A 27,825-nucleotide genomic window follows, 5' to 3' on the forward strand; every position below is an offset into this window, starting at 1 on the left:
ATGACAGCGATTTCCCTGAGATCTGTGACAGCTGTGATGCTCGCAGCATGTTGCAAGTTTGGACAAAACCCAGGAAAAGAACTGGCAGGTGCGGCTGAGAGAAGCTTTTGGTGAACTTAATACGGGTGAGACATCAGCCCTCTTACACATACTTTTTCCCTACAATATTCTTGGCTCCCCTACTCCCAATCAATTTAAAATGGTTTTAAATCATGGAATCTATCCCAGGTCAGACTGTCCCAGCTTAATCTAGCAATCCCTTCCAAATGCCTGCAGGGGACTCAGCGGTGTATTGGCCAACAAAAATTTTTATTATTCCAATTAAGTTTATAATCCTCATGCAACCACCCATGATTTGGTGAACATTAGAAACAGAAGATGAAAACTATATGGAAATAAAACGCACAGCCACTTAACTTTGAATCTTTATAAAAAATAAAACGTAGTTATTGAAACATACTGAGATGTTTAACCACTGGATCTTCAGGGGGAGAAATGAACCCATGGCACTTTTAAATCTAATCTGCAATTATTAGCATTTTCCCAGTCATTTTTGTTAAGTATTAGAAATGGATCCCTGCTAAGTGGATAGATAGAGAGCCAAGTCTGGAGAAAGGAAATACTGGGTTCACATCTGAATTCCAATATTTCTTTGCTGTGTGACCCTGGGCAAGTCACTTAACCCCAGCTCTAGCTCTTCCCACTTTTCTGCCTTGGAACAAGTATCAATTCTAAGACAGAAAGTAAGCATTTTTGTTGTTTTTTTAGAGAAAAAGAAGAAGAGATGGATCCCAAAAGCCTTATTTTGACTTAGAAAACCATAAATTATCATAAATTATCTAAGTTTTGGTGTATGTTTTTATGTATTTTATTAAATATTTCAAATTACATTCTATCTGGTCCTATCTTCTCTTTTCTTCTCTGGTCTAGACAATCAGCAAAATAATAACTGAAGCACCGATTTATAGCATTTACTGATATCCAAGGTATAAATGCTGGCATTGGAAAGTTAACCATTGACTTTTGAGCCGGTACCAGCTGGCTCCAGCACGCCTTTGATTGTTCTACAAAAGAAAGATGCAGTTTTTAAACTTAGAGGCTTTTGGTTACAAATGGTTCCTCTTTTTGTTTAAGTTTTCCTGACAAATGTGGATTTTAAAATTAATATCCAATATTCCAAGTATTATATTTTAAAAGTTTATTAATAATAATTAAAGTAAGAGACCGAGCTATTCAGCCTGCTCAGGAGAGAAAACGAGGAGGAAGAGGGAGGAGCTACAGAACTCATAAAACAATAACGTGACCACGCAAACATGGAGGTGCAGGAGAGATTAAAGAGAATTTTAGGAAATACTAAGGGACTTCTGGGGGATAAAGTCCAAGGTTCAAAATCTCCATTTATACAGAAGTTATACTAATATTACAAAAATTGCTCCCAAAAGTAAGCTCTGAGTTACTATTGCATATAAGTATGTGATACATGGACTTATGAATTTCAATTTGATTCAACAAACATTTTAAAGTATTTACTATATACCCAGCACTTATAGATGCTGGGAACACAAAGATAAAAATGAGCAAGTAGGAACACCAGTCCCTGCCCTCAAGAAGCTAAGAAGCTTACATTCTTTTATTTTAATTCAAAGATATTTTATTTTTCCAATTACATGTAGTAATAATTTTCAACTGTTTCCCAAAATTATATGATCCAAATCATCTCCCTTCCTCTCTTTCCTCCGCCAATATAGCATTCTCCTTCATAAGTCCTTTAGAATTATCCTAGATCATTGCATTGCTGAGAAAGCCTACATTCTATTTGTTACTATTTAATTGTTTAAGTCGTGACTCCATTTGGGGTTTTCTTAGCAAAGATACTGGACTGCTTTGCCATTTTCTTCTCCAGCTCATTTTATAGATGAAAAAACTGAGGCAAACAGGATTAAATGACTTATCCAGGACCAACCAACTAGCAATTGTCTGAGACTAGATTTGAACTCGGGTTTTCCCTACTCTGGACCAGGAACTCTATCCACTGCACCACCTCATTGACCTCCTAGATGATATTCTATTGGGCCACAATGGAAGAAAGAGGAAATGTGCCAAATATGTAGAAAATCAGGTAGGAAGTGTTCAAAGAGAAGAGAAAGGAGATCAGTGCTTTGGGAGCCTTTGAGGAGAGAAACATTTTAGGATGGAAATCAGGAAAGGGCTTTGTTGAGGTGCTACCTGAACAGAGCCTGAAAAGCAAAGGAGGATTCTGAGGCTTATTTGGGGAACTCTGCTCAGGAGAGATTTCAAGTAACATGGGCTATACAGCAGGCAGTTCTTTCTCCAGTTCCTTCTCTTGTTCCCAGTGCTCTTTGGACCTGACATAATTATATCTGCGTCCCGTTGAGTTGTGTTTCAGGTTACTAAAACTGGTTCATTATTCAAAGGAAATGTTTACTCAGGGAGTGTTCCCTCCTTAGCAGAGAGCCTGTTGGGGACATTTTTCAATTAAGTTAGAGCCAAGTGGAATGAATTTTTCAATTCACTTTAGCACGCGTTTATTAAATACCTACCACGGACAAATCTCTATATCAAATTGTTCAAAACATATTTGACAAACTATTTCTTTTCTATTATCTTAAATTTAAGTCATTTTCACCTCAATTCTACAATATCCACTTGATTCTTGCTACTTCCAACCTTTTCCCCAGTCCGTACTACCTTACATCTGGCTGATAAATTTTACTGAAATACTTCTAAGCATTCCCTGCTCACAAATCCACTGTAGTTTCCTACTGTCTATCAAACTAAGTTCAGACTCCTTTTCTTGGCTTTCAAGTTCTTCCATAACCTGGCCCCTTAATCCTACTCTTATTTTATTTTCTAATTTTCACCAATAAGTTCCTCTGCTCTTATGAGGCAATGATCTGGGACAGTTCTGAAGGACTTGGGACAAAGAATGCTATCCACCTCCAGAGAAAGAATAGTGGGAGTCAGATGCAGATCAAAGCATATTATCTTTCACATGAGTTTATTTACAGTTTTATTTTGGGATTTGGGTTCTATATGGAAATTCTCTTACAATAATAACCAATATGGAAGTATATTTTGCATGATAATACATGTGTAATCCAGATTGAATGGTTTACCATCTCCAATAGAGGGGAGGGAAGGGAGAGAGGGAGACAATTTGGATCTTATAATTTCAGAAAACACGTGGGAAATTGTTATTACATATAATTGAGAAAATAAAAAGTTTTGAATAAGAAATTTTTAAAATAACCATCAAAAAATAATAGCACCTATCTTGCAAGGTAATTGTGAGGATCAAATGAGATATTTATAAAAATGCTTAGCACAATACTTGGCAATTATTAGGTGCCTTAAATCCTGCACTCCCTCTGAGGCTCAGTTTTAGTTCCACTTTTCTTTGAAGATTACTAATGAAGTACGGTTGACATCTTCCATCTTCTCCATTGAAGCCAAAAGCCAAAAGTGACTGGAAAGCCCAAACAGACTAAAGACCCTTACAAAGACTTTACAAAGAAGGACCAGCCTCTCCTCTCACCAACTTGGCACTGCCCCTCACACAGAGCCAGGGCGTTGATCCTCTCCAATGAGGAGAGAGCCCCATACCAATGGTCTTTGGAAGTTGGGTTCCAAGAAGACTACGTCAGTCTGCAGTGCTCACATCACTTCTCTGCCAAAAATGCAGCTCACCCCCTTTTTCTGTACATCTCNTGATTTTTAAGAAAAGATCCCTTCTATAAATTAGATACAGATTTTATAAAAAATAATAAATACAACCACATTTTTGGTTATTTTTCAAATATCACAAGATTAAAGGAACTTCTTCCATATGTGCTGCTGACATCATGGAAAATTACCATTAGGCTCAACCTATACCTTCTCATGAGGAAGGGCACTAACAGTTAGATCTCTGGATAAGGCAAGAGTGAAGAGACTCTGAGGTTGCCAGGGTTCAGCTTGGCCACCCTGAAAAACAGCTGGTCACCACAGTAGTCACAAAATTGTCTATATAGCCACAAATTGTGGATCAGCACTGATGTGGCGTCCAGTGAAAGGCAGGGATAAGAAGCCAACAAACTGTCTTTTATCAGAACTATCTTAGCCTCACATTCCCTGGATATCAATGCAAAAGATAATATCCATTGCTGGTGAATCTCCCCTAATTTATCATTCCTACAATATTCTTCCCTAAATTCTTGGACTAGTGCCTGGATAGAATCTTTCACGGTTTGGATTTCCATTTTGATATAGACAAAGGTTTAGGTAAAGATTCTACATTTATGAAAGGGCTACATTCCCTCTGAGATTTCTTTCATTACAGAATATCTCACTGTGACTACTTTTAATTTTTATCCCTTTAAATAGCTCAACCATCATTTCATGCTATCTTCCTGTAAGTGGAATAAATAATACCATAAGTACCATCCCTCTAAAGTACTTTTAGCTACAGTAGCTATATGTGTACTTCCTCTACAGGGATTCTGAGTTTCATGTGATGGGCTAGTGGAGCCCCATTTTTATGCTTACTTGCTGCTGCTAAGACAATTGCATCCTGCATGCTACTAATCCAACTATGTGAAATGTGTAACTAATGGAGTGAGTGATGAGAGAATAAAGAAAGAGTCAAAGAAGTGAATGAAAAGCCATCTATAATCCAATCCAACATTTATTTGATGCCCCTATGTGTTTAACATTCAGGTGGCATTGACATCCATTTAGCAAATAGGACCTAGCTCATAGGACCCTGACAGTTATGTGTCCATCATTCTAATTACCCCAGAATAGACAGCCTTCTGTTCTTCGGCTGCTTTGCAGGTTTGGTTCAGCTTACAATAGAAAGGATATTTATTATGGTGGATTTACCCAATCAGAATTAGCTATAGAGTCTCCATATCTGCCAAATCCCACTTCTTCTCTGATGCTATTGTATTTCACGGAAACCTAATAATAAGACTTCAGAATAATCTAAGTGGCTCCCCATTGGAACATAAAGAACATTTTTGGATGCTATGTGTTGTCATTTGCTTTTTGCAAAAAAAAAAATTTAAGTATACAAGAAAACATCTGAATAGCTATGTAATCTTCCTAGTGCCTGGGAATCCTTAGACGGTACATATATTACTCAAACCCCAGAAGTTCTAAGGACTACCTACCTAGAATTGGTTTAGTTACTCAGTCATTCCTAGAGTATTGTAAGAAAAGAGATGTAGAATAAACTCAGCTTATGGATGATGTTAAATTCATGCATTCAGTAGAGCCCTGCATCAAATGAGGACTCAGGAACTGTAGATGCAGAAGTTTTCCTGGGTCAAGGTCTGAACTCAGTAGCAAATATGAACTATGAAGCCTGAAGGAGTTTCCTGTTCTTAATTGTTCTGGTTCTGGTATGGATCTCTAACCAAAGCTAGACCACTGCAAAGGAGGGTTAAATATCCCAAGTTGCTGTTGTTCGTCCTGATTTTGGTCTTGCCCTTGGACTGTGATGACTCTAGAAGAGAGAGAGAGAGAGAGAGAGAGAGAGAGAGAGAGAGAGAGAGAGAGAGAGAGAGAGAGAGAGAGAGAGAGAGGCTGATGACTTTGTACAATCTTTGATTAGATTTCAGTGGTTTAAGTGACATCTTTGATGTCTAAACGATCTCTAGGAGCTCCACAGTACCTGCTTCTGCCACCTTCATGACCCTTGGAACAAATTGTTCTGACCTACCTCTTTCCTTAGGAAAAGTCTTCACATGCTTGGGATAGCCATCCGCATAACTCATGTATGGGTTATCCTCAGCTTGGCTTGATTCATCGGCCAAGAAAGTTTTACTTGAGTGCGGCTGTTGCACATGCTTTTTGAAGCCACGGGTGAGGGTGGTACATGGAAGGTGTTACAATGGCAAAACCATAGTCAAAGGAGAAAATATTTTGAGATAGGCAGCTCTTTCAATGTCTCCTTAAATTGCATCACATAAGCATCTGTTCCACTTATCATACTGCTGATTCTGTGGAAGAAATTACACTTCAAAACCAATTCAATTGAATTCATTCAGCAAGAGGTGTTTACTGACATTCTTCTAGTTATTAACACACCACATACAAAGAAGAACACTAAATGCCTTTATCATCAAAGATGTGCTAATTTATGTCACAGGTAAAAGGTTATTAAAGATACTTCCAGATACTTCTCAGTTTATTAATGTGCCTTTCTAAATTTATAACAGGTCTCCTATTTTTGTATAAGACCATGCTTATACTTCTTCCTGGAAGTATGTATGTGGGCATGAGAGAGAAAGCAACTGGAAGAAATGGAATAGTAAAACACGTTTAATCAGCATCTGGTTGCCTGTATTTTTGCAACCAGTAGGATCCATGCTGAATCAGCCATAGGAAGCAGATCTGGGGTAAACCTGTTGAATCATTTGCTATCAAGGTAACTTTTCAGGGTGCACATATAGAAACATCAAGATATTGTGTTGAAATGCGCATTCTTTTGTGATAATAGTTAAGAGCATAAAAAATTTTGAAGACCAAGTAAAGATTTCTTGGCACTATTACATTCCTTTGGTTGATTAGGTTGATTTAAATGCTACTGATATTTTTGTGTTTCATTCCTTTCTCCCCTGTTCCAGATGCTCTTCTTGAACTACTTACTTTGTGAAGAACTGATTCAACTACCTTTCTTTCTTCTTAACTAAGTTCACATGTTAATAATCTTTTGGATGGTACAATTCTGCTTAGCTTCTTCATTTTCTCTTTTTTATATTTTAAGACATGATTATTAAACATCTTCCAAACATTGCTACCACATATCTATTCCTGTTGGATAAATGTACCACTCTGATTTGAATGCCCATCTTAGTTCAAGCTCTGATGAGCAAAGAAAAAATCGTTGACCCTTGAGATTCATGAGAATGCCAGTCCTCCACTTAACCCCAAAGAAGTCAAAGATCAAATAGCATCCTGTGTACCAAAATATTTATATCAACACTTATCCAGGGGAAAAGTAGGTAACTATTGATTTAGGCAATGTGAACAAATCATTTTAGAAAGTAATAGAATAATATAGCACTGTGTAAAATGATAAATATAAGAAATTTAAAAATAATTAGGAAGGTCTATATGAACTTGTGCTGAGCAAATTAAGCAGACTCAAGAAAACAATAGTAATGATGATCACAGTACTATAAATGTATCAGCACTCTGAGACATTCAAACTCAGAAAACTACTATGATCAGTTTTTTACTTCAGGGGACCAATGTGCATATATGTATGGCTGATTCAGCATGGATCCTACTGGTTGCAAAAATACAGGCAACCAGATGCTGATTAAACGTGTTTTACTATTCCATTTCTTCCAGTTGCTTTCTCTCTCATGCCCACATACATACTTCCAGGAAGAAGTATAAGCATGGTCTTATACAAAAATAGGAGACCTGTTATAAATTTAGAAAGGCACATTAATAAACTGAGAAGTATCTGGAAGTATCTTTAATAACCTTTTACCTGTGACATAAATTAGCACATCTTTGATGATAAAGGCATTTAGTGTTCTTCTTTGTATGTGGTGTGTTAATAACTAGAAGAATGTCAGTAAACACCTCTTGCTGAATGAATTCAATTGAATTGGTTTTGAAGTGTAATTTCTTCCACAGAATCAGCAGTATGATAAGTGGAACAGATGCTTATGTGATGCAATTTAAGGAGACATTGAAAGAGCTGCCTATCTCAAAATATTTTCTCCTTTGACTATGGTTTTGCCATTGTAACACCTTCCATGTACCACCCTCACCCGTGGCTTCAAAAAGCATGTGCAACAGCCGCACTCAAGTAAAACTTTCTTGGCCGATGAATCAAGCCAAGCTGAGGATAACCCATACATGAGTTATGCGGATGGCTATCCCAAGCATGTGAAGACTTTTCCTAAGGAAAGAGGTAGGTCAGAACAATTTGTTCCAAGGGTCATGAAGGTGGCAGAAGCAGGTACTGTGGAGCTCCTAGAGATCGTTTAGACATCAAAGATGTCACTTAAACCACTGAAATCTAATCAAAGATTGTACAAAGTCATCAGCCTCTCTCTCTCTCTCTCTCTCTCTCTCTCTCTCTCTCTCTCTCTCTCTCTCTCTCTCTCTCTCTCTCTCTCTCTCTCACACACACACACACACACACACACACACACACACACACACACACACACACACACACACCAAAAAACCCCATTTACTTAGAGCTATAGAGACTCTGAAGTATACAAACATGAAAGAACCTAGAATTTAAGATTCGGCAGCCTGGGAATTAAGTTTTAGGTTTACCATTTACTAGTGATGTGGTCTTAGGCATGCTGGTCACTTAAGCTCCCTGGGACACAGTTTCCAAATGTGTACAATTAGAATATTGACTCACGCTGCCAATGTCACAAAATTGTCAAAATAGAATATAAATCCCTTGAGGGCAGGTACCGATTTCTTTTTGTATTTGTATCTCCAGCACCTGGCATGTAGTAGTAGATGCTTACTAAGTGCTTCTTGGTTGGTTGATCGAATTATAGATACAGTGAATCTAAAGCCCTTTACACTAAGCTGTAGGGCGGTAGTAAGTCCTGGGACTGGAATTGATATAATGGAATAAATGAGTAATTTGGGCTGGAAAAACAAATCCCATTCATATGATAAAGAACTGGTCCAGGAAAATGTGCAAGAGAAAAATGGGTATCATACAGGACCAAAAGCTGAATATCCCAATGATGTGTTATTTTTTAAAAAGAAAGCATGATCTTGGCATGTAGAAACTAGAGTTTAACATTTGAAAATCTTATGAGACTTTCTCCCTGATATAGAGAACCCCATTGCAACAAATTCCAAGAGTCACCAGAATTTTGTAGCGTAGGCAGTATCCTGCTGACAAAGAAATGAGAACTGAGTTCAGATTCCAGAAGCTTATTTTCTAGCTCTGCCATTAAGTACTTCTTTGATTTTGAGGAAGTCCATTAATTTGTGGAGACATGAGTTTCCTCATCTATAAAATGAGTGGGTTGTATCAGATGAAGTCTAAGGTTCTTTCTAGCCTTAATGAGCTTTGCTTTTTATTATTATTATTCAAAAAAGAGAGCTATGGTCCATGTCTCAGAAATATTTTGGTCAAGTTTATAGGATTTCATAAAATCACACATTCAGCGCCGGCAGGGACCTCAGGATCTGACCTCTCTAAACTCTTCCTTTTAGAAGTCGGAAGCCCCAGGAGGGTCTATAAAACCTGCCCAAGGTCACACAGATGACAACAGAAACAGATTTGAACCCAGGTCCTCTCATCCCACAACCAATGTCTTTTCCACCGTAGCATGTGTCATAGTAGGGCTTCCCCTCTCTATTCAGTGCTAAGCAGGCCACCTCAAAATGTTCCATAAAAGATGCTATCCAGAGGCAACACCAGCTCTCAGGTCCATGCCAGCTGTGTTTTCATAATCCCAGAAGCAATAATAGAAAGCTTTTGAATTAAGGCTTAAAGGCCGTGTCACCGTATGTGTCAGTAACAAATATTTGTCAAGATATCAATAAATATAAAAATATTTATACACAGTGTTGATTACTGGCAATGCAAAGATGAAAAATGAAATGGGAATGAGCAAGAGGGGAAAGCCCGTGTGTGTACACACACACAAATTAGATGACAGAAAGTGAATAGAAGTTAAACATGGTAGTCTAAGAGATTTGACAAGGGAGCAGAGATCTTGAGAGAAGAATGAGTATTTGAGTTCAGCTTTGAGGAAAGAAGGATTTAAGGAAATAAAGATGCAAAGTCTCTTCCCTCGGCATGTACTAGAACAGGCCATTACTTCAGGGACACCATGACAAACTTTCCCAAGGCATAAAGAAAGAAAGGGACCCTAGACTTAGGGCTGGAAGGGAACTTAGAGGTTATCTGGTCCTTCATTTTCAGAGAAGGAAACTGAGGCTCACAGAGGGTGAGAAACTTGCCCAAAGTCTCACAGGTAGCAGCAAAGCCAGTTTTTACTTCACCCAGGTCCTATGATACCAATTCCAGCATTCTTTCCACGATACTATGTTGGCTTTGGAGATGTGCCAGTGTCCTTGCCACTGCTTCTACCCAAGTCATTGGAGAGTTGTTTTTTTCCTCACTTTAGGCTATGACCTAGAACCTTAATCCATTTCTGTGTGCCTATAGCATAGCTGGGTTTCTGAAAGGGGGTTTGCAGGACACTGTATGCTCAGTAACTTGTTCAGATGTAAAATTTTCTACAGTATGAGAGATTTTGAGGCATAAGCTAATTGTCACCAAATCTATTTGCAGGTCATAATCTCAAATATTTGGGTTAGTTGTTTGTTTTGTTTTTCTCCAGTTTCAAACTATTTTGTCCTCAGGCCAAACAGCTACCTCTTAGTACCAATCCTGATGAAACCAGTTCCTTTCTGCCTAGCCTCCAAACCCAAACTCCAACTCCAGACTGACCATATGCCCAGCCACCTGAATCATCAGGTACTGAGCTGTCTGCTTTCCTAGATTCAAGGGCCAGGATTTCTTTAACCAGCTTCATTCCCCAAAGCATTTGCTACCTAGCTCAGAGTCCATGATGGATTTCTTTCTTCATTTCTTTCTCTTTCTTTCTTTCTTTTTTCTTTCTTTCTTTCTTTCTCTTTTTCTTTCTTTCTTTCTTTCTTTCTTTCTTTCTTTCTTTCTTTCTTTCTTCCTTTTTTGCTTTGACTAACTTCCACTGTTCTCTTTTAAAGCTTTTATTATTTGGTGCCAAAGACAAATAATTTGGTGAAGTGAATAGTGGTCCTGCCTTGGAGTCTAAAAGATGGGCTCAAGTCCCGCCCTGAACATATACAAATTAAATGACCACAGCAAGTACCCCATGGCAAGTCTCTAAGACTGTAAGTGTGGATAAGTTGCCAAAATGAATTAGTGGAGGAAGTTTCTACACTGGGAGTTACCCATATAAATGGAATCACAGACCCAGAAAAATATCTCCTTTTTTATACTTCCTTTCTACCCATGGGTAGAGCCATTAAGGAGGCATTTACATTGCCAAATCAAAATCTTTTATTATTTTTATAGTCAACTAATAATAAGCAAAGTAGGATCATTTTTTCCCCTCACTCTCTTAGAGTATGACTGTAAAAATGTCATCTGCTGTAGAATATAATTTGCAAAAGCCTGCTCTAACACTTTCTACAAGATATCCCTCAATGGGAATATAGATTAGATTCATGTGCAGCAATGGAAAAGTAGGCATAATGGTCAATAATTATTAATATGTTCTTAATCGTTTTTGTAATGATAAAGTCTGTTACTTTTCCAAGCATTATCTTCTCCTCTTTCATACAGCTTAAGAATCATTTCCTTGATGTCCTCAAAGTTGTTTTGCTTCCAACAGACCTCAGCTATATATATTTCAAAAAATCCAGCTACCTTTCCCATCTTTGTTTTCTTTAGAACAATTTCTAGGTAGCACAGCGAGTAGAGAGCCAGGCATGGAGTGAAGAGAGCCTGGGTTCCAGTGTGACCTAAGTTGTGTGACTCTGGGCAAGTCACTTAAACCCTATTGCTTAGCCCTTGCTGCTCTTCTGTCTTAGAATTGATACTAAGACAGAAGGTAAGAGTTTGTTTTGTTAAAAAGAACTATTTCTCCTTCCTCATGAAGCAATAGAGATTGTGATTTTAGAGTTCAAAGGTAATAACACTTTTGATGAAAAAGAGTTCGCTATGTAAATCTTACAGATCTTTTCCATTTTTTTCTTTGTCTTCTTCCCTTCCATTTCATTCTTAAATGCTTTCAGAATGGATAGGTTTACTTGGGCCCCTCAGCAAGGTTTTTGTAAACTTGCTTTCTCTCTCCTGATTCTCACTATTTTTAGCAATAATATTACCTAAAATCTTCCACCATTCTTCTTTGTCATATAATAAATTTATAGTTTAAGCCAGTGTTACCTTAGCTGTAATGTTTTCCATCTTAGCAAAAAAGATCTACTGGTTGAGGTACTTCTAGGCTTTTTGAGACTCCTTGTGGTAGCAATAGCTTTGTGGGATGAAGCTACTTAGGAAATTGTAGCAATCTATACTTTTTCCATTTCCTATTTTCATCACTATGTTTATCTAATTATCCTCTTTAATTCATGTAGCAAGAAATTGTAATTATCTTCATGGCAGCCTTTTACAAATGTTTATCATATGTGCTATAACATAATGATCAAGTATCCCATGAAATTTCTCATTGCTTTTGGATGCAAAGTAATACCAACATCACACATGTTTTTTCTTGTCCTCTCCAAAATGAACCTGTGAACCATCTTTCCATTAATTGCAGTTTCATTTTTTGCTTCTGGTTTTATTTCTAGGGAGAATATCTAGATTGATCTTATTCAGTTCTTCTGAATGTCAGTTGATTGGCCATTGGACAAGGGTTTCACATTTAGAGTACCAACATCTAAAATATGTTTATAGGTGGTCTAAAAACTGTGTAATTCTTTGGTTATGCTGGCCCATTTCCCATCAATCTGTCTCCTTCACTGTATAAGGAGAAAGAAAAGTGCCATATTAGATTGAACCACTTCGTATTTTTCTTTTTTCACAAGTTGTTACAGCCACAGAATTCAGTAGCAAGTGACCAGTCTGGTGATTAATTAGGCTAGCCTTCAAAAAGCAAATTCATTCCATTGAAGAGAGTATACTTGAAGCCTTCCCATCATGGTCGAATGTACCAAGACCTGGGCTCCATTAGCAATGTCTTTGAGAACTTAAGATCATCTTCACACCACAATAAGGCATCAGAGTAGGATTTCACGGAGGTTGTAAACTTCAAATACTATTGAAATGTTAATCATTGGATTTCTGGTCAAGAAGGTGGCCTGAATGGGAAGTCTATTACACACCTCCCATATACCACCTCTAGCAAAACCTTAAAGTTTGCACTAGCTTGCATAATAATCAATAATTTTAACTAAAAATTTATAGTTAGTGATTTCTTTTATTCCAGAACCACATAAAACATTCCAGAATTCTGAATACAATAGGAAAAAGGATTGCCAACAAAACTAACACTAGTACAGAAGAGACCAGAGTGACCAGAGATATACTAGGGATATTTGTAATTTGTAGAGCATTGTATTCAGAAGCATCAAGAAAGGAGCTCAGCGCATCTAAGAAAGCCTCAGGGTGGCAACTTTGAAAGTGCCAAGGAGTATTATCAGGAAGCAAGTAACCAGGGAAGAACTCTGCCCGGAGATGCCAAAGAAGGCCAGGAAGATCTATCATTCTGAATTTCAAAGATTTAGTGGGAACTAAACCCAGTAAGTAAAAGTCAGCAAAGAAACTCAAGTGACTGCTATAGACCAAGCAGTACTTACAATCTCTTGAACAAGTGGAATCCAAACCCGGCAGGAGAAAAAAATCAGGAACTAAAACTGGGAAAATGTGCATTTTAAGACTTCATTCTATTATTTCTGCTTTTCTGTATTTGGTTGTGAAATTTTTATGCCTTAATACATGGTCAATTTTTGTATATGTACCATTTGCTGATGAAATGTAGGCATATTACTTTTTATCTCTATTCATTTTTCTCCAGATATCTATAAAATCTAACTTTTCTAAAGTTTTGTTTACTTCCTTTATTTCTTTCTCATTTATTTTTTGGTTAGATTTATTTAGTTCTGATAGGGGAAGGTTGAGGTCCTACACTAGTAGAGTTTTACTATCTCTTTCCTCCTTAAGGTCCTTTAGTTTCTCCTTTAAAAATCTAGATGCTATTCTATTTGATGCATACATATTGATTACTGATACTTCTCCATTGTCTATACTACCTTTTATTAAGATGTAATTTCCTTCCTTATCTCTTTTAATCAGATCCATTTCTGCTTTAGTTTTGTCTGAGGTCATGATTGCTACTCCTGCTTTTTTTAAATCTCAGTTGAAGCCCAAAAGATTCTGCTCCAGCCTCTTACCTTTACTCTGTGTGTATTGTTGCCTCAAATGTATTTCTTGTAGATAACATATGGTAGGATTCTGGTTTTTAATCCACTCTGCTATCCACTTCTGTTTTATGGGTGAGTTCATTCCATTTACATTCACAGTTATGATTGCCACCTGTGTATTTCTCTCCATCTTATTTTCCTCTTTTAATCCTGCCCTTTCTTCCTTTCACTCTTTCCCTTCACACCAATGTTTTGCTTTTAATCCCCTCTCCACACCCCACTTCCTCCTTATATTACCTTTTCCACCATTTCCCTTCTTTTTCTCTCCTACTTCTCTTTGGGGTCTTTTAATCACCCCCCCCAATTTCTCCCTCTCTTGTATTACTCCCCTTTCTACCACCCCCTTTCTTATTCCCCTTCTACTTCTCTATAGGGTAAGAAAGGATTCTATATCCCAATGAATCTGACTATTCTTTCCTCTCTGAGTCAATTCCAATGAGAGTATAGTTTAAGTATTACCCATCACCACCCTCATCCTCTCTCCACTATAATAATTCTCCCCTGCCTCCCACCTCTTTATGTGATATAATTTATACCATTTTGCTTCTCCTTCTCTCTTCCCATTTCTGTTAACCTAATCCTCTTTTTCACCCCTAGACTTTTTTTAAAATATCATCCTTAACAGTTTACTACCACCCCCTCTGTCTATGTATAATTCTTCTAACTACTATGATAATGATAAAAATGTTTGTGTTATAAATATCATCTTTCCATATAGGGATATAAACAATTTAACCTTATTGAGGCCCTTAAATTTTTTCTCTTTCTTATTTACCTTTTTATGCTTCTCTTGAATTTTGTATTTGAACATTAGATTTTCTGTTTCAGTCTGGTCTTTTCTTCAGGAATCCTTGGAAATCTTCTATTTTATTAAGTGTCCATACTTTCCCCTGAAAGTATATAATCAGTTTTAAGGGGCAGGTGATTCTTGGTTGAAGACCCAGTTTTTTGCCTTCCAGAAAATTATATTCCGGGGACAGCTGGGTAGCTCAGTGGAGTGAGAGTCAGGCCTAGAGACAGGAGGTCCTAGGTTCAAACCCGGCCTCAGCCACTTCCCAGCTGTGTGACCCTGGGCAAGTCACTTGACCCCCATTGCCCACCCTTACCAATCTTCCACCTATGAGACAATACACCAGAGTACAAGGGTTAAAAAAAAAAAAGAAAATTATATTCCAAGCCTTCTGGTCCTTCATCACGGAGGTCCTTCTGGTCCTTCATCAGATCCTGTGTAATCCTGACTGGGGCTCCATGATACTTGAATTGTTTCTTTCTGGCTGCTTGCAATATTTTCTCCATGGCTTAAGAGCTCTAGAATTTGACTATAACATTCCTGGGAGTTGTCATTTGGAGATTGATTGCAGGAGGTGATCTGTGGATTCTTTATTAAGACTTCATTCTAAAATTAAAGCAGTTGGTAACACAAATGATAGAGTACTAGGCCTGGTGTCAAGAAGACCCTAGTTTTAAAACAGCTTCAGGCTATTTGAACTAGGCTATTTGAACCTGGGTACATCCCTTGATTCTATTTGCCTCCATTTCCCCATTTTTAAAATGAACTGGAGAAGGAAATAGCAATCCATTTCAGTATCTTTACCAAGAAAATCCCAAATAGGGTCATGAAGAATCAAACACAACTGAAAATGATTAAACAACAATAATAAATTTTAATTATGAAATCTCTAAAGATCTCCACAAAGGAAGAGAGTGATTCTATAACAATTAGAAGCATAGATTCAAAGGAAAAATGAGAATTCTATGAAGACCACATGAATATTTTAAAGAAATTAAATAAAAGATAAAAAAAAAAGAAATAAAAATCATTGATTAGAATTAGGAGAATAAATTGCTTAGAAAAAAAGTGACCAATCTTATCCAAGTAACAGTCTCTCTAAAAACTAGAATAGTACAAGCAGAAACCAATAACTCCATGAAACAGCAAGAAATACTAAACAAAATCAAAAAATTGAAAATAGAAGAAAATGGAATCTATCTGCTATTTAAAATGACCTGGGGGGGGGGGTTCTGGGGGAGCAAAAGAGAAATACTTTAAGAACCTAAAGACTAAGACAGCTAGATTGCTCAATTGTTAGAGAGCCAGGCCTGAAGACTGGAGATCCTGGGTTCAAATCTAGCTTCAGGCTCCTCTTAGCTATGGGGCAACTCATTTAATCCTATCTAGTCTTCACTGCTCTTCCACCTTGGAACTGACTCAGTACCCATTCTAAAACATGAAATAATGGTCCTAAGAAGGATGGTGTTCTTAGGGTGTAGAGATACTGAGGTTGATTTGATTCCTCAGTACCCCTCAGTGAAGTAAGCCTGAGAGCTTCCTTCACTGGGCTTGCTGTAAGTCTCCCAGACAGGCTGGTAAAAACTGGAACGGGGATTTATTCTTGAGAAACAGGGTATTATGAAGGGAGGATTAAGGAATAGGGGTTCCCTAGCTATAAGGGATTCTCACTAGCCTCCCACCTCCTAAACCCCACTCATGAGGGTGTCTTCTTTATTTTGATGCTCCCTAAACCTGTCTGTCTAGATCTAGCTAAACCTGACACTATTTAATCTTCCCAAGTTGATTAGTAGGATGTAATAACAGGTCTCCAGATATATTTTGGAATGAAATCAGGATGGTTGGATTCACCCTAGCTGGGTCAGGCCAGAGTTGGGCTCGGACCTCACCAACACTGAAGTTCTGCTCAGCCTAGCCAAGTAATAGGTCTTCTTAGTAGACAGGAACACTTTCAGCATACAGGAACAGTTTGGTTTTACTTCTAAGAAGGGTTTCTTTCAACAGGAACAACAGAGGTAAGTCTATTCAGCTCCAGGGGACAGGAAGTCAAACTCCTCAGCTCAAGAGACAGGAAGCCAAAAAGTTCCAGTTACCTCAAAAGACAAGAAGTCCAAGAGTTCCCGTGGGCAGTTTGTATTCCCTTCTTATACACTCTCTATGTTCCAGATTCCATACATAATTCTTTGGTTCCTGGCATGAGGCCAACTCTTCTTGCAAAACTCCTTCTTTATCTATCTTTCACCCATTCCTCTCTCTTCCCCTCTAACAGACAGAAGGTAAGGGTTAAAAAAAAAAAAAGAACCTCTGGAGTCCCAGAAAACTATAATTTAAAAAGTCCTAGTACTATATTTCAAGAAACAGAGAACAAAAAAAAATGTGTTTTCAATGGAGCAGAGGAATTTCAAGCATTTTTTATGAAAAGGCCAGATCTAAGAGGGAACTCTGAATTACAAACACAAGGATCAAGAGAAACCTAGAAAGGGAAATTTATTTGAGTACTGGGAAGATACTGGATGGATGTAGTGCTCTTATAAGCTCTTTAATAAGGAGAAAGAAAACAAATGTCCCCATAGTCTCTTGAGGATATGAGAAAGGGATAGGGAAAGGATAATATAAGGAATATATTATTGTAGAAAAGATGTTGGAAGGGATAAAATGTGGTATTTCTTTTCATTGGAGTATATGAAGAGTAAACCAAGATGGAAGAAGTAGAAAGAGCTGGTATTAGATAAACATCATTTTCATCTACAGAAAAGCAGTGTCAAAAGCGTACACATGCACAGTGTGTTGCAAAATACATCAAATTTAATTGAGAAACAAGTGGGGATAAGGAACAGGATTGATTCCAAGATGGAAGGTAGGAGTTTAAAAAAGAAAAAAAGTAATTGAATACAAGAAAACAGCCTCACTATGAAGAAATACCTCCCAATAACTAAAACTATCTAAAAGCAGGTACTCCCTCAGGGAACAGAGGGGCTTCTCTTCACTAAGGTCTTTAGCTGGAGGCAGGTTGATCTCTTCGAGGTGATGTAGATGGGATTACTGTTCAACTATAGATTAGACTAGATGACCTCCTCAAACCCTTCCAATTCTCAGATTGTAATTCTTAACATAAATGCTTGCACATATATTGCTGCTCTCCCATTCTTGCATATAGGGTTTTGATCCAGTGAATTGTCGTTGTGGTCTCTTTCTGCATCTCTGTCTCTGTCTCTGTCTGTCTGTCTGTCTGTCTGTCTGTCTGCCTCTCTCTATTGTGCTCAAAGGAATAATAAACTGGAGGAATTCCATGTGAACTGGAACGACCTCCAGGAACTGATGCAGAGTGAAAGGAGCAGAACCAGGAGAACATTGTATGAGACTGATACACTGTGGTAAAATCAAATGTAGTTGGATTTTTCAAGTCTATATATTAATCACCATATGGAGACAGAATGAAATATGCTTCATTGATATTTCCAAAAAAAAATGTCCCTTTTCTTAGTGTCATCCCATTCTTTTTAGATGTAGTGTTTTGTGCTGCAGCATATCATGTCTCTTTTTATCTTCCCTTGGACCATAAACCCTCTAGTTACTAGTAGATGGCTAGTACATGCTTCTGCTTCACTCTATTAACATTCTCTCTAGTAATCTTTTCTCAGAAGTTATTTCTCCCAAGACTTAAACAACGTTGTTCCTTTCCTTCATCTTATCAGTTTTGTCCTCAGTTATCCCATGAAATGTTTTGCAATATACTACAAGACTAGACTATGCCAGACCCCAGATAAAATTATAAAAGTAGGCAAAGTTTGTCTTTGGCATCCTTTAATCCTAATCTAAACCCTAACCCCTACTCATCTCCCATCCTCACTCTAATAACCCAGTAATGGCTTTCTCGGCTCTTTTCCCACTAAGAACCAAAAATCCCTTCAGGTTAAAGCTGTAAGAGCCATACTCTCTGAAATTTCAGATTAGGTGGTGATATACTCCATAAATTCTCATCCAGGTCACTGTACAGGAGGCTCCTGCCTAGTGTACAATGATTCAGGATTGTGAATATAATGACTATTGTTACGATTAAAAATGATAAAGACTGATAAAATAAGAGAAATTAATATTTTAATAGCCATGGCTTTGTTGGTAAAACATATATATATATGACCGCGCTTAACTATCTTTTAAATTTACCGCTGGAGCCCATCCTCTCTCTCTCTCGTACGCCAACCAGCCACCCAGGAAAACCAAGAGACCTTCTCTAGGCCCTCCTCTGAATTTAAGCTGCCCTATGCGTGAGGATGTTTGATGTCCCCACGCTCAAAAACCAGAAACCGGAAACCCATTGGAATCACTGGAAATGTAGTCTCACAGTCCCCACGTGTCCGTAGGAAATTTGTAACATACTTTTAAATTGCATCTCCCCAATTCCAAACATACGCTATAGCTTGTAAGTTAACTAAATTAATAACTGAACAAATGAGTGTATCATCAAGTTGGTTTTCAGAATTCTAGGAGCCCTTAGGTAGGCTTGGGACTAGATGATCTCTAAAATTTTTTAACTTTATGATTTAATTCAATTCAACAAACATGAATGAAGGTCTCATTATGTCCAAGCTATGAGCAAGTTTCTGGGGTCGCAATGAGAGAAATTAAGAGTATCTGCCTTCAAGGAACTCATTGAAGGACTGTGCTTCTGTCCATTCATAGGAGAGGCACAATATAATGAAAAGAAGTCTGAACTTGGATTTAGACCAACTCATATAATCTTCTTGAGTCTTACTTTTTTAATTTATGAAATGGGAAGCATAACGCTTAACCAAAAGACTGGCTATATTTTGTAAACTGCTGGAAAATATTTTGTAAATTTCAAAGTGTTATATAAAAACATGAACTGTTATAACTTATTTAAAATTTTCATTTAATGGCTCAGTGGATAGAGAGCCAGATCTGGAGACAAGAGATCCTGGTCTCTAATCTTGCCTCAGATACTTCCTAGCTGTGTAATCCTGGGTAAATCACTTAATCCCAATGCCTAGCCCTTGCCTTTCTGTCTTGGGGTTTTACTAAGACAGAAAGTAAAGATTTTAGAAATAAAAATTAACGAGCACCTACTGTGTGCAAAGTACAAAGGAGGGAATAAAGAGATGAGTAAGACATACTCCCTGGCTTCAAGGGGATTATACTCAAGTAAGAAAACTTACTTTGAACTGCTGAGTTCCCAAATAGTAATCTTTCTACACCTTATCTCTTCCCATTTTCTAATAATAACATGATGCCAAATGGATAAAACTAAGGGTTAGTAGACTAGAAGAATGACCATAATTCACAATTACCTAATGCTCTAAGTTTTACAAAGCATTTTGTTTGCAACAAACAATGAGGGAGTTCATAATAGTTTTTCTTCTAGTTGACCACCATTATTGTCATCACCATTATCAACAGAGCCAGTGTGTGGTACGGATATAAACTCAGTTTTAAAACCAGGAAGATGAGGGGTTCAAGTCCTATCTCTAGCACACAATGATGATGTGATCCTGGACAAATCATCTAATCTCCCATTGCTCTAAAATTTACCTGTATTGGAAGAGGGAATTTCCTCCCTTGAGAAGTTCTCAGTATCAATGAAACGTGGGAACACACACATATTTTGTTCCAAACCTATGGTTTTATTGGCATATTGAACTCTCAGGGAGGAAATTAACTCTACCCGTGCAGATGAGCAATTTTTTGGCATCTTATGCTCTTAAGGGAGTTGCCTAATAATAATAGCTCACTTTATCGAGCACTTTAAGGTTTGCTAAGAGCTTAAATCAATCAACAAGCATTTATTAAGCACCTTCTGTGTGCCAGGCACTACATAAGTTCCTGCCCTTGAGAAGCTTAAATTCAAAAAGGGGCCATAATCTATATATATCAGCATCTATAAAATAAGGCACAAAATACAAAGTGATTAGGGAGAGGACTGGCTATTTTGAGGATAAGGAAAGGTTTTATACAGACAGTGATACTTGAGTTTTGAGAGGGGAAAAAGAAATTTTAATCATTCCATGGGCAGGCATTTATTAACCACTTAGGATGTGCTGCGTAGAGTAATAGGTGGGTAGAAAGGGGCCAGGTTGGGAAAGGGGCCAGGTTGGGAAAGGGGCCAGCTTTCAGTTCCAATCAGAAGAGTTGATAGGATTCTAGGGGTCATAAGAAGCTACTAGAGCTTATAGAATATGAAAATGAAATGGTCATACCCATTCTTTATGAAAATCACTTTGCCAGCTGAATGGAGAATGGTTAGAAGGAGGAAAAGACTTGAGGCTGGGAGACCAATTAGGCAGCAAGACAAGGAACTAGGAGGACAGGATGCTGTCAGATGTGGTCAATGGATCTGTCATTTTTGCTTAAATGTTCTTCTTCCTCACAAAGGAGGATTAGATACAGGGAGAGGCTAAAATGATTGTGATGGAAAGGCATCGATAAACGTATATTTTAGAAGAGCTGATGGCATAAGGGACTCTCAGAGCAGGAAGAAACCTCAGAATTCATATTGATCACTCAACAGCCATTTCCAGGCTAAGTTCTTTGGCACAACCTAGCTCTCTCCTTCCTTTCCATACTTCCTACAAATTACTCCCTGCCATGTACTCTGTGATTCAGAGACGCCAGACTCCTTGCTATCCCCCCCATTAGGGGCTTCATCTCTAGACTCTGAGTATTTTCACTGGCTATTTTTCATCTCCTTCCTCATATCTGCCTCCTGGCTTCCTTTGATCCCTTTAAGTCCCATCTAAAATTTCACCTCCTACTAGTTGCCTTTCCTAATCTCATTCATCTTAGCACCTTTCCTCATTCTCTCTCTTTTCTCTTGAATGTATCTTGTTTGTTCATGGGTGTGTGTATGGTATCTCCATCATTAGACTGGGAGCCCCTTGAGGACAAGGACTATCCTTTGCCTTTCTTTGTATCCTCCACACTCAGTGAAGTAGCTGACATATAGTAGGTGCTTAATATGTGCTTATTCACCTGGCCAACTGGCTCAATGGTCTTCACTTCCATTTGTAGTACCTCTTAATTCATTGACAGCTGCTTCTTTCATCATCACATCCTTTCAAATTTATTAACAAAAATTTTATTGGAAAAAAATTTCCAAGGCACAAAAATGCAACTTATATCTACTAGCATGACTTATAACACATAAAAAGTTCATAAAGGTATAGTATTCATTATTGTCTTTATTTTTTAAAAATAAATGTAATTTGCCAACTATTCCCTCCTTTTCTCTCTTTTCAAGCAGATTGTGAATCTTAGCATCAATGCTTTGACAACCATCCTACCAATGATGTTCATTGCCTTAACTCTGCCACATTTGGATGCCGACCTATCAAACAACCAATGGCAATGTGACTGTAACATGTCGGTCTTCCAAAATTTCATTTCTGAATCCTGGAGGAAAAGGTGGAATACCATTTGCAATGAGTCCATCAAGACTCCTGGAGTATCTTTTCTCTCTCTACAATGGCTCCATTTGAATTGTAAAATGCAAACGGAAGATCTGATCTCTTTTAAAGAAGTTACTGTCCCCCTTGGAGCAACAGCCCTGCTAGACTGCGACTTTGGTCAACTTTGGGGTAGGTCCCAGAAAAATCATGAATATCTGTTTGCTTCCTCCAATTCATTCAGGATTGACTGCAGGATGGGTAAAAATACTTTAATCAAGCAGGCAAACAGAGTCCTTTTAAATGGAGAAACCAGAAAGGGAGTGTCAGTGGTCATTTGATGCTGCACATTCATTCAGCAATCATTTCATAAGGATCCATGATGGGTTCTACTTGCTTGAGGGGTTTTGGGGTTTGTGTTTGAGAGGCATCATGCCCCAGAGAAGAGGGGATGACTTTGGAGTCAGAAGAAGAAGCTGAGTTCAGTTGTTCATCTGTTGTGCCACTTACCTTAGCAGTGGTCCAGGTAGCCCTCTAAGATGGTGCTCCAATTGAGTAGCTCCTATGACAAAGCAAGTTTCTATGAAGTCCCCACAGTGATAAAATAACCAACCCATTTTTAATGCATAATATTCTTTCCTAGGTGCTGGGGGAGTTGCAAAGCTAAATCATATAGACCAAGACCTCAAGGAATATCACTCAGCTAGAGGGAATATAGAATGTGGATACAGATTAATATATCATTTGGAATATTATAAATGTATAGAAAGGGGGCAGTTAGGTGGCTTAGTGGATAGAGAGCCAGGCCTGGAGATGGGAGGTCCTGGATTTAAATCTAATCTCAGATATTTCCTAGTTGTGTGACCCTGGGCAAGTCACTTAACCCCAGTTGCCTAGCCCTTCCAACTCTTCTGCCTTAGAGCCAACAGTTAATATTGATTCTAAGACAGAAGGTATGGGTTCTTTTTTAACATAAATAAATAGGAGTAGTACAGTCTGCTAAGAAATCAGATGAGAGAAAAACTTCTTTGTGAGAAAAGGAAATAACAAGATAGTTTCATTTTACTTTCCAGGATCATTAACCAAAGAGTCCTTTATTTTGAAATAGTTATTGTGATGTTTAATTTGGTTCAAATCAACAAACTCGTTAGGCCCTAAGACTTATTATGAAGACAAAAAAATTATCTAGTCCTTGCTTTCAAGGAGATTGTTTTTCTGAGAGAATGAGACAAGAGAGAGGTATATATAATTAAGGGAGATAAATGTAAGTATAAAGCAAGGCAGGGTGTGATGGGGCAAAGGAGAGGTCCAGAAAAATGGGCTCCAGGGAAATGGAGGAAAAGGAGAAAGCTCTCATCTGAGCAGATAAAAGGGAAGGTTTCATGGAGAAGCTGGCACCTGAGCCAAGCCATGGAGCAAAGGAAATCTTGAAAAGTACATATTTTGATGAAGTGGATTCTTTTGTTCATGCACTTGTTCCTTCTTTTGCTAATGAGTACAGGCAAGTGAGGTCCTGTTCACTGGGAAATTCATTGTTAAAATAAAAGCTTCTGGTTCGAAATTGAAAAAGAAGTCAGACTTTACTCCAAGGACTGCCTTTTGTACCATCCAAATGTTTTGTAACATCAAGTAACTTCAGGACAGAAAGAGGTAGAAGTATGCCAACCACTAGACCAGGATCAATCGATCAATGAGTTTTTATTTATTTATTAAGTACCTGCTATATGCCAGGCACATCCCCTAGAGGAAATGGATACAAGTACAAAGAATGAAACAATCCCTTAACTTGAAGTGAGTTTACATTCAAATGGGGGAGACAAGTACATATGATAATATATACAGCATAAATAGAAAGTTAATAAACACACACATACACACACACACAAGAGTTAAATATAAGAGGTCGTTTGGGAAGAAAAGCCCCAGCAATAGGGCATGTAGAATTTGTAGACTTGTATGATCCCACTTTAGGGCAGAGTGTAGGAGAGCCTCTTCTTGGACAAAGACATGACTGACTAAGGGGTCTGGTGCTTGACTCTAGTCTGGGCACAAGAGAGGGACGTACAAAGTCTCCAAGAGAAAACACCATGATCTTGGGGCATAAACACCAATCCTATTCTGACTTCTCTGACTGACCAAGATGAATGAATGCCCTAGTCCCAGCCTGGCCCTAGAGACTGGTTTGGAAGGACGTCCCATCCCACAGTCCTGGAGTGTATTGATCCTCTGTCCCAGCTCACTATAACAACCCTGAGATTTTTGGGGCGGAACCTCCCAGGACCAGATTTCCCCCTTCTCATTTACAGTGCTCCCCAAATTCAAGGACCAAAGTCTAACCCTGCACAGAACTCTGGGACAAGCACTCCCATAGTATTCCTTACTACCACCACCACCCAAGGGATGAGGATGATGATAATCTCACTCCAAATGCATGCCATCATCTCCTTCTCCATAACATATACAATCATGGTGCTTTGCACACCTAGAGAACAGAGCCTAGGACTAAACTAGAAAGACAAGCATGAGTTTCAAAGGTAATTTAGAATAAAGTTCTATTTCAATATCTGCCTCATTCTTCCTTATTTTTATTTTCCTTCCTTTTTTAGGAGAAAATGAAACATACTGGTGGACCCCTTACAAGAGAATTTCTGAGAATACCCAGATTCCTCACATTAGTCTAAATCAAATGAAAAAATTAGTGATAAGCAAAGCAGAGAAACCCCTAGAAGGATTGTATGTTTGCTTTTCAACTTCTGGAAGGAAGAAACACATCATGTATGAGATCTCTGTGAAGCAGGAACATTCCCCAAGATGGGTAAGAAGGGCCAGGGAGATTCTTGCTTCCACCAGGGAAGCAACAACGTCGCAAGACCTCACTTTGGCGGTCTGTCTGTCTGTGATCATTACTTTCTGCTGTGCTTTTGGCCTTGGTGCTTTCTCAAGACCTTACATGGATCGGCTATGGCAGCAGAGGTGCCAGACTAAAAGCTCTGTTTCAGAAAATGCATATTCTAATGAAGGGTTCTATGATGATGTAGGGATTATGGGAAACCCCAAACCATTATCTGAGATTCAGCATCAAGATTCATCTAGTATGTATGAAGATACAGAAGCTCCAGACCTATACGCATCTGTCACTGATGATGGGAAACCCAGAGCAAGCATAAGGGGGAAAGACTGTGGGCAGAGCAGAGGCAGAGCTACCCCAGAAGACTGGGAGAGGAATGAGAACAGGCTACCAAACCACCGTGATGCCCGTTCAATTGACTCAGAAGACATGAATGTGATCTATGATGATGTCATTACGATAAAGAGGGAGCTTGTCTATGGAAATGACATTCTCAGAGAATTAGCAAGGGGTGATTCTTTCTACGAGGATCCAAGGAGAACCTCTTCTGTAGACAAAATCTTACAAAAAGACCCTGGCTCGTTCCAAAGCCATTCTTCTGAGTTAGATCGGTCACTCTCAAGGGAAAGGATATTTCCTCTCCCTCAAGTGCCAACGCACCCAAAAGCACAGAACTTTGAGGAGACTGGAGAAATAGATGGGGCTGCACACATGCCTTCAGAGGTTATAGGGGCTCAGAAGGGGTTTCCTAAGGAAACGCAACTGAATTCTTCCTGGCATCCACTGACCTCTCAACAACAAAGGCACAGTAGGAGCAGCTCTGGACCACAGTATAGGATGAATGATGAGAATAGGACCATACTCAGTGATAATCCAAGAGATTTTTATCTCTCTAGCCCATTTTCCAGTTGGGAAAATGATTCAGATGTGGATCATTCTAGTCATGATCCGACACCAATTTTCTCTTCCGATCATCAAAAGCAGGAGCCAAACTCAGAAAGTATCAACGATGACGATGTAGTCACACATGACAGCTTTGACTCAGATGAAGAAGGGTCATTATTTACTTTAAGCTCCTCTGGTTCAGAGGATGACTGGAACAGTATTCAAGAACAGCCACATGATGAGAGAGATCATGGAGCCACATGCCCATCAATAGAACAAGACTGTGTAAATAAAGATTCGTCTGATAGAATGGACTATACCCAATCAGAAAATCCTGGGGATGATGCCAGCATTCAGAAGACTGTGGATAAAGGTGAGAATGAGAAAAAAGAACATTCTGAAAACATTATTTCCAGATTAAATATTAATTTGTCGGAGACAGATCTACCGACCTATCAGATTAGTAGTAATAGTAAAACTAGGACACAAGAATCCCCACCTAACTCAGCAGCCAGCAGTCCTGTAAGTGTTGAAATTCCCGGCATGTTCATATATGATCATGTTTTGACTCTTAGTCCTGAGCCTTCAGAATGGCATCATTCATGGGGAAAACAGGAACAAGTCTCCACTAGGAGTTCTTCACCCCAGCAAACCTCATTCATGTGTCCTGAAGACCCATTAGATAGTGAAAGCAATGCTGCACAGATTTATAAATATTCCTATATGCAGATATCAGACAATGTTAAAAAGGAAATTCTTCCTGAGATCAATCCAGAGGAAAAACTGAAAAATTCATGAGTTTTGAAGGTAAAGACATGGAATTAAATGTAATTGACTCTGCTGACCTAAAAAGGGATCTTCTATTTCCCTATGGACTGGTACAAACCAAGCCCAGTCACTACAGTCCCTAGTGATGAACATTCTTTTCATTCTGAAAGAGATGAGAAATATTTTGAAGTCTATACAAGAAACAGCCACCATTACTACATTAAAAGCTTACTAATAAAGATAAGACAAATTTGCTAAGAATACAAGAGTGATAATAATTGGGGCCAATATTCAGAAGAAGATATATTGGAATTGGATTAAAACCCTCCTAATTTTGGTACAAGTGAACCACAGCTCCAGAATTTTATAGATTTTTCAGCTGGTAGCACCTATTCCTATGAGAAACAACTCTATGGTGATAAAAAGAGGGGTGTCCAAATTGATAATAAAAGAGAAGGAAATTAACATTTTTAAAAGTATATTATGGAGTATTTAAATGAAAAGATTTAAAATAGTTCAGGGGATTTACCATGTAGCAAAGACTGATTGATACAACCTCAAGGAAATGGGCCAAGAAGTTATGGAAAATGCGAATGTTAAGAAGAATTCCAAATATAAGTGACATAGTTATAAATATTTAATCAGTTAAGAAGAAAGACTTTTCATGAAAGAAAAATGCTATTTTCTCTGGTAGTATCAGGCAGAGTAGAAACATACAGTTGGAAACACATACTGTAATTCAGAATATGCAACAGAAAAAGCACTATCTTTCATGTCAGAGCTATAATTTCAACTCTTTCTTCTTAATGCTCACTACCTTTGTGACCTTGGGGAAGTCATTTAACTTCCCCTCAATGGTCAGTTCCTTCCTCTCTTGATTTGAATCATAGCAATATGGTAATAGTGATGATCCAATGAGACAATTTATATAAATTATTTTAAAACCTTAAAGTGCTTTATAAATAGTAGTCATTGTTATTATTATTTATTTATTTATCTACTTATTTACTTGTCAGTGTCTCTCCCCTCCCCCCATAGCCTATCTCATATCTTCCTTCAGGGCTTTGTCTTTTGATTTAGTAAACACTAAACAATTGCTTGTTGACTGACTGATTGACTACTCTGATTCAAGTAAAGTCCTACTCCTA

At 38.1% G+C, this 27,825-nt stretch overlaps 1 protein-coding gene across 1 annotated transcript; it reads left to right on the plus strand.

Moving 5' to 3' along the window:
* On the plus strand, positions 1 to 27,825 carry LOC123252405 (leucine-rich repeat-containing protein 66-like). Its single transcript, XM_044681734.1, has 6 exons — positions 1 to 88; positions 5,795 to 5,865; positions 7,807 to 7,933; positions 10,356 to 10,492; positions 22,035 to 22,221; positions 24,780 to 27,825. The coding sequence occupies exons 1-6, from the start codon at positions 1 to 3 to the stop codon at positions 26,705 to 26,707; spliced, it is 2,538 nt and encodes an 845-aa protein (XP_044537669.1). The 3' UTR covers positions 26,708 to 27,825.

This window comes from Gracilinanus agilis, chromosome 6 (assembly GCF_016433145.1).
Source record: "Gracilinanus agilis isolate LMUSP501 chromosome 6, AgileGrace, whole genome shotgun sequence".
NCBI classification, from domain to species: domain Eukaryota; kingdom Metazoa; phylum Chordata; class Mammalia; order Didelphimorphia; family Didelphidae; genus Gracilinanus; species Gracilinanus agilis.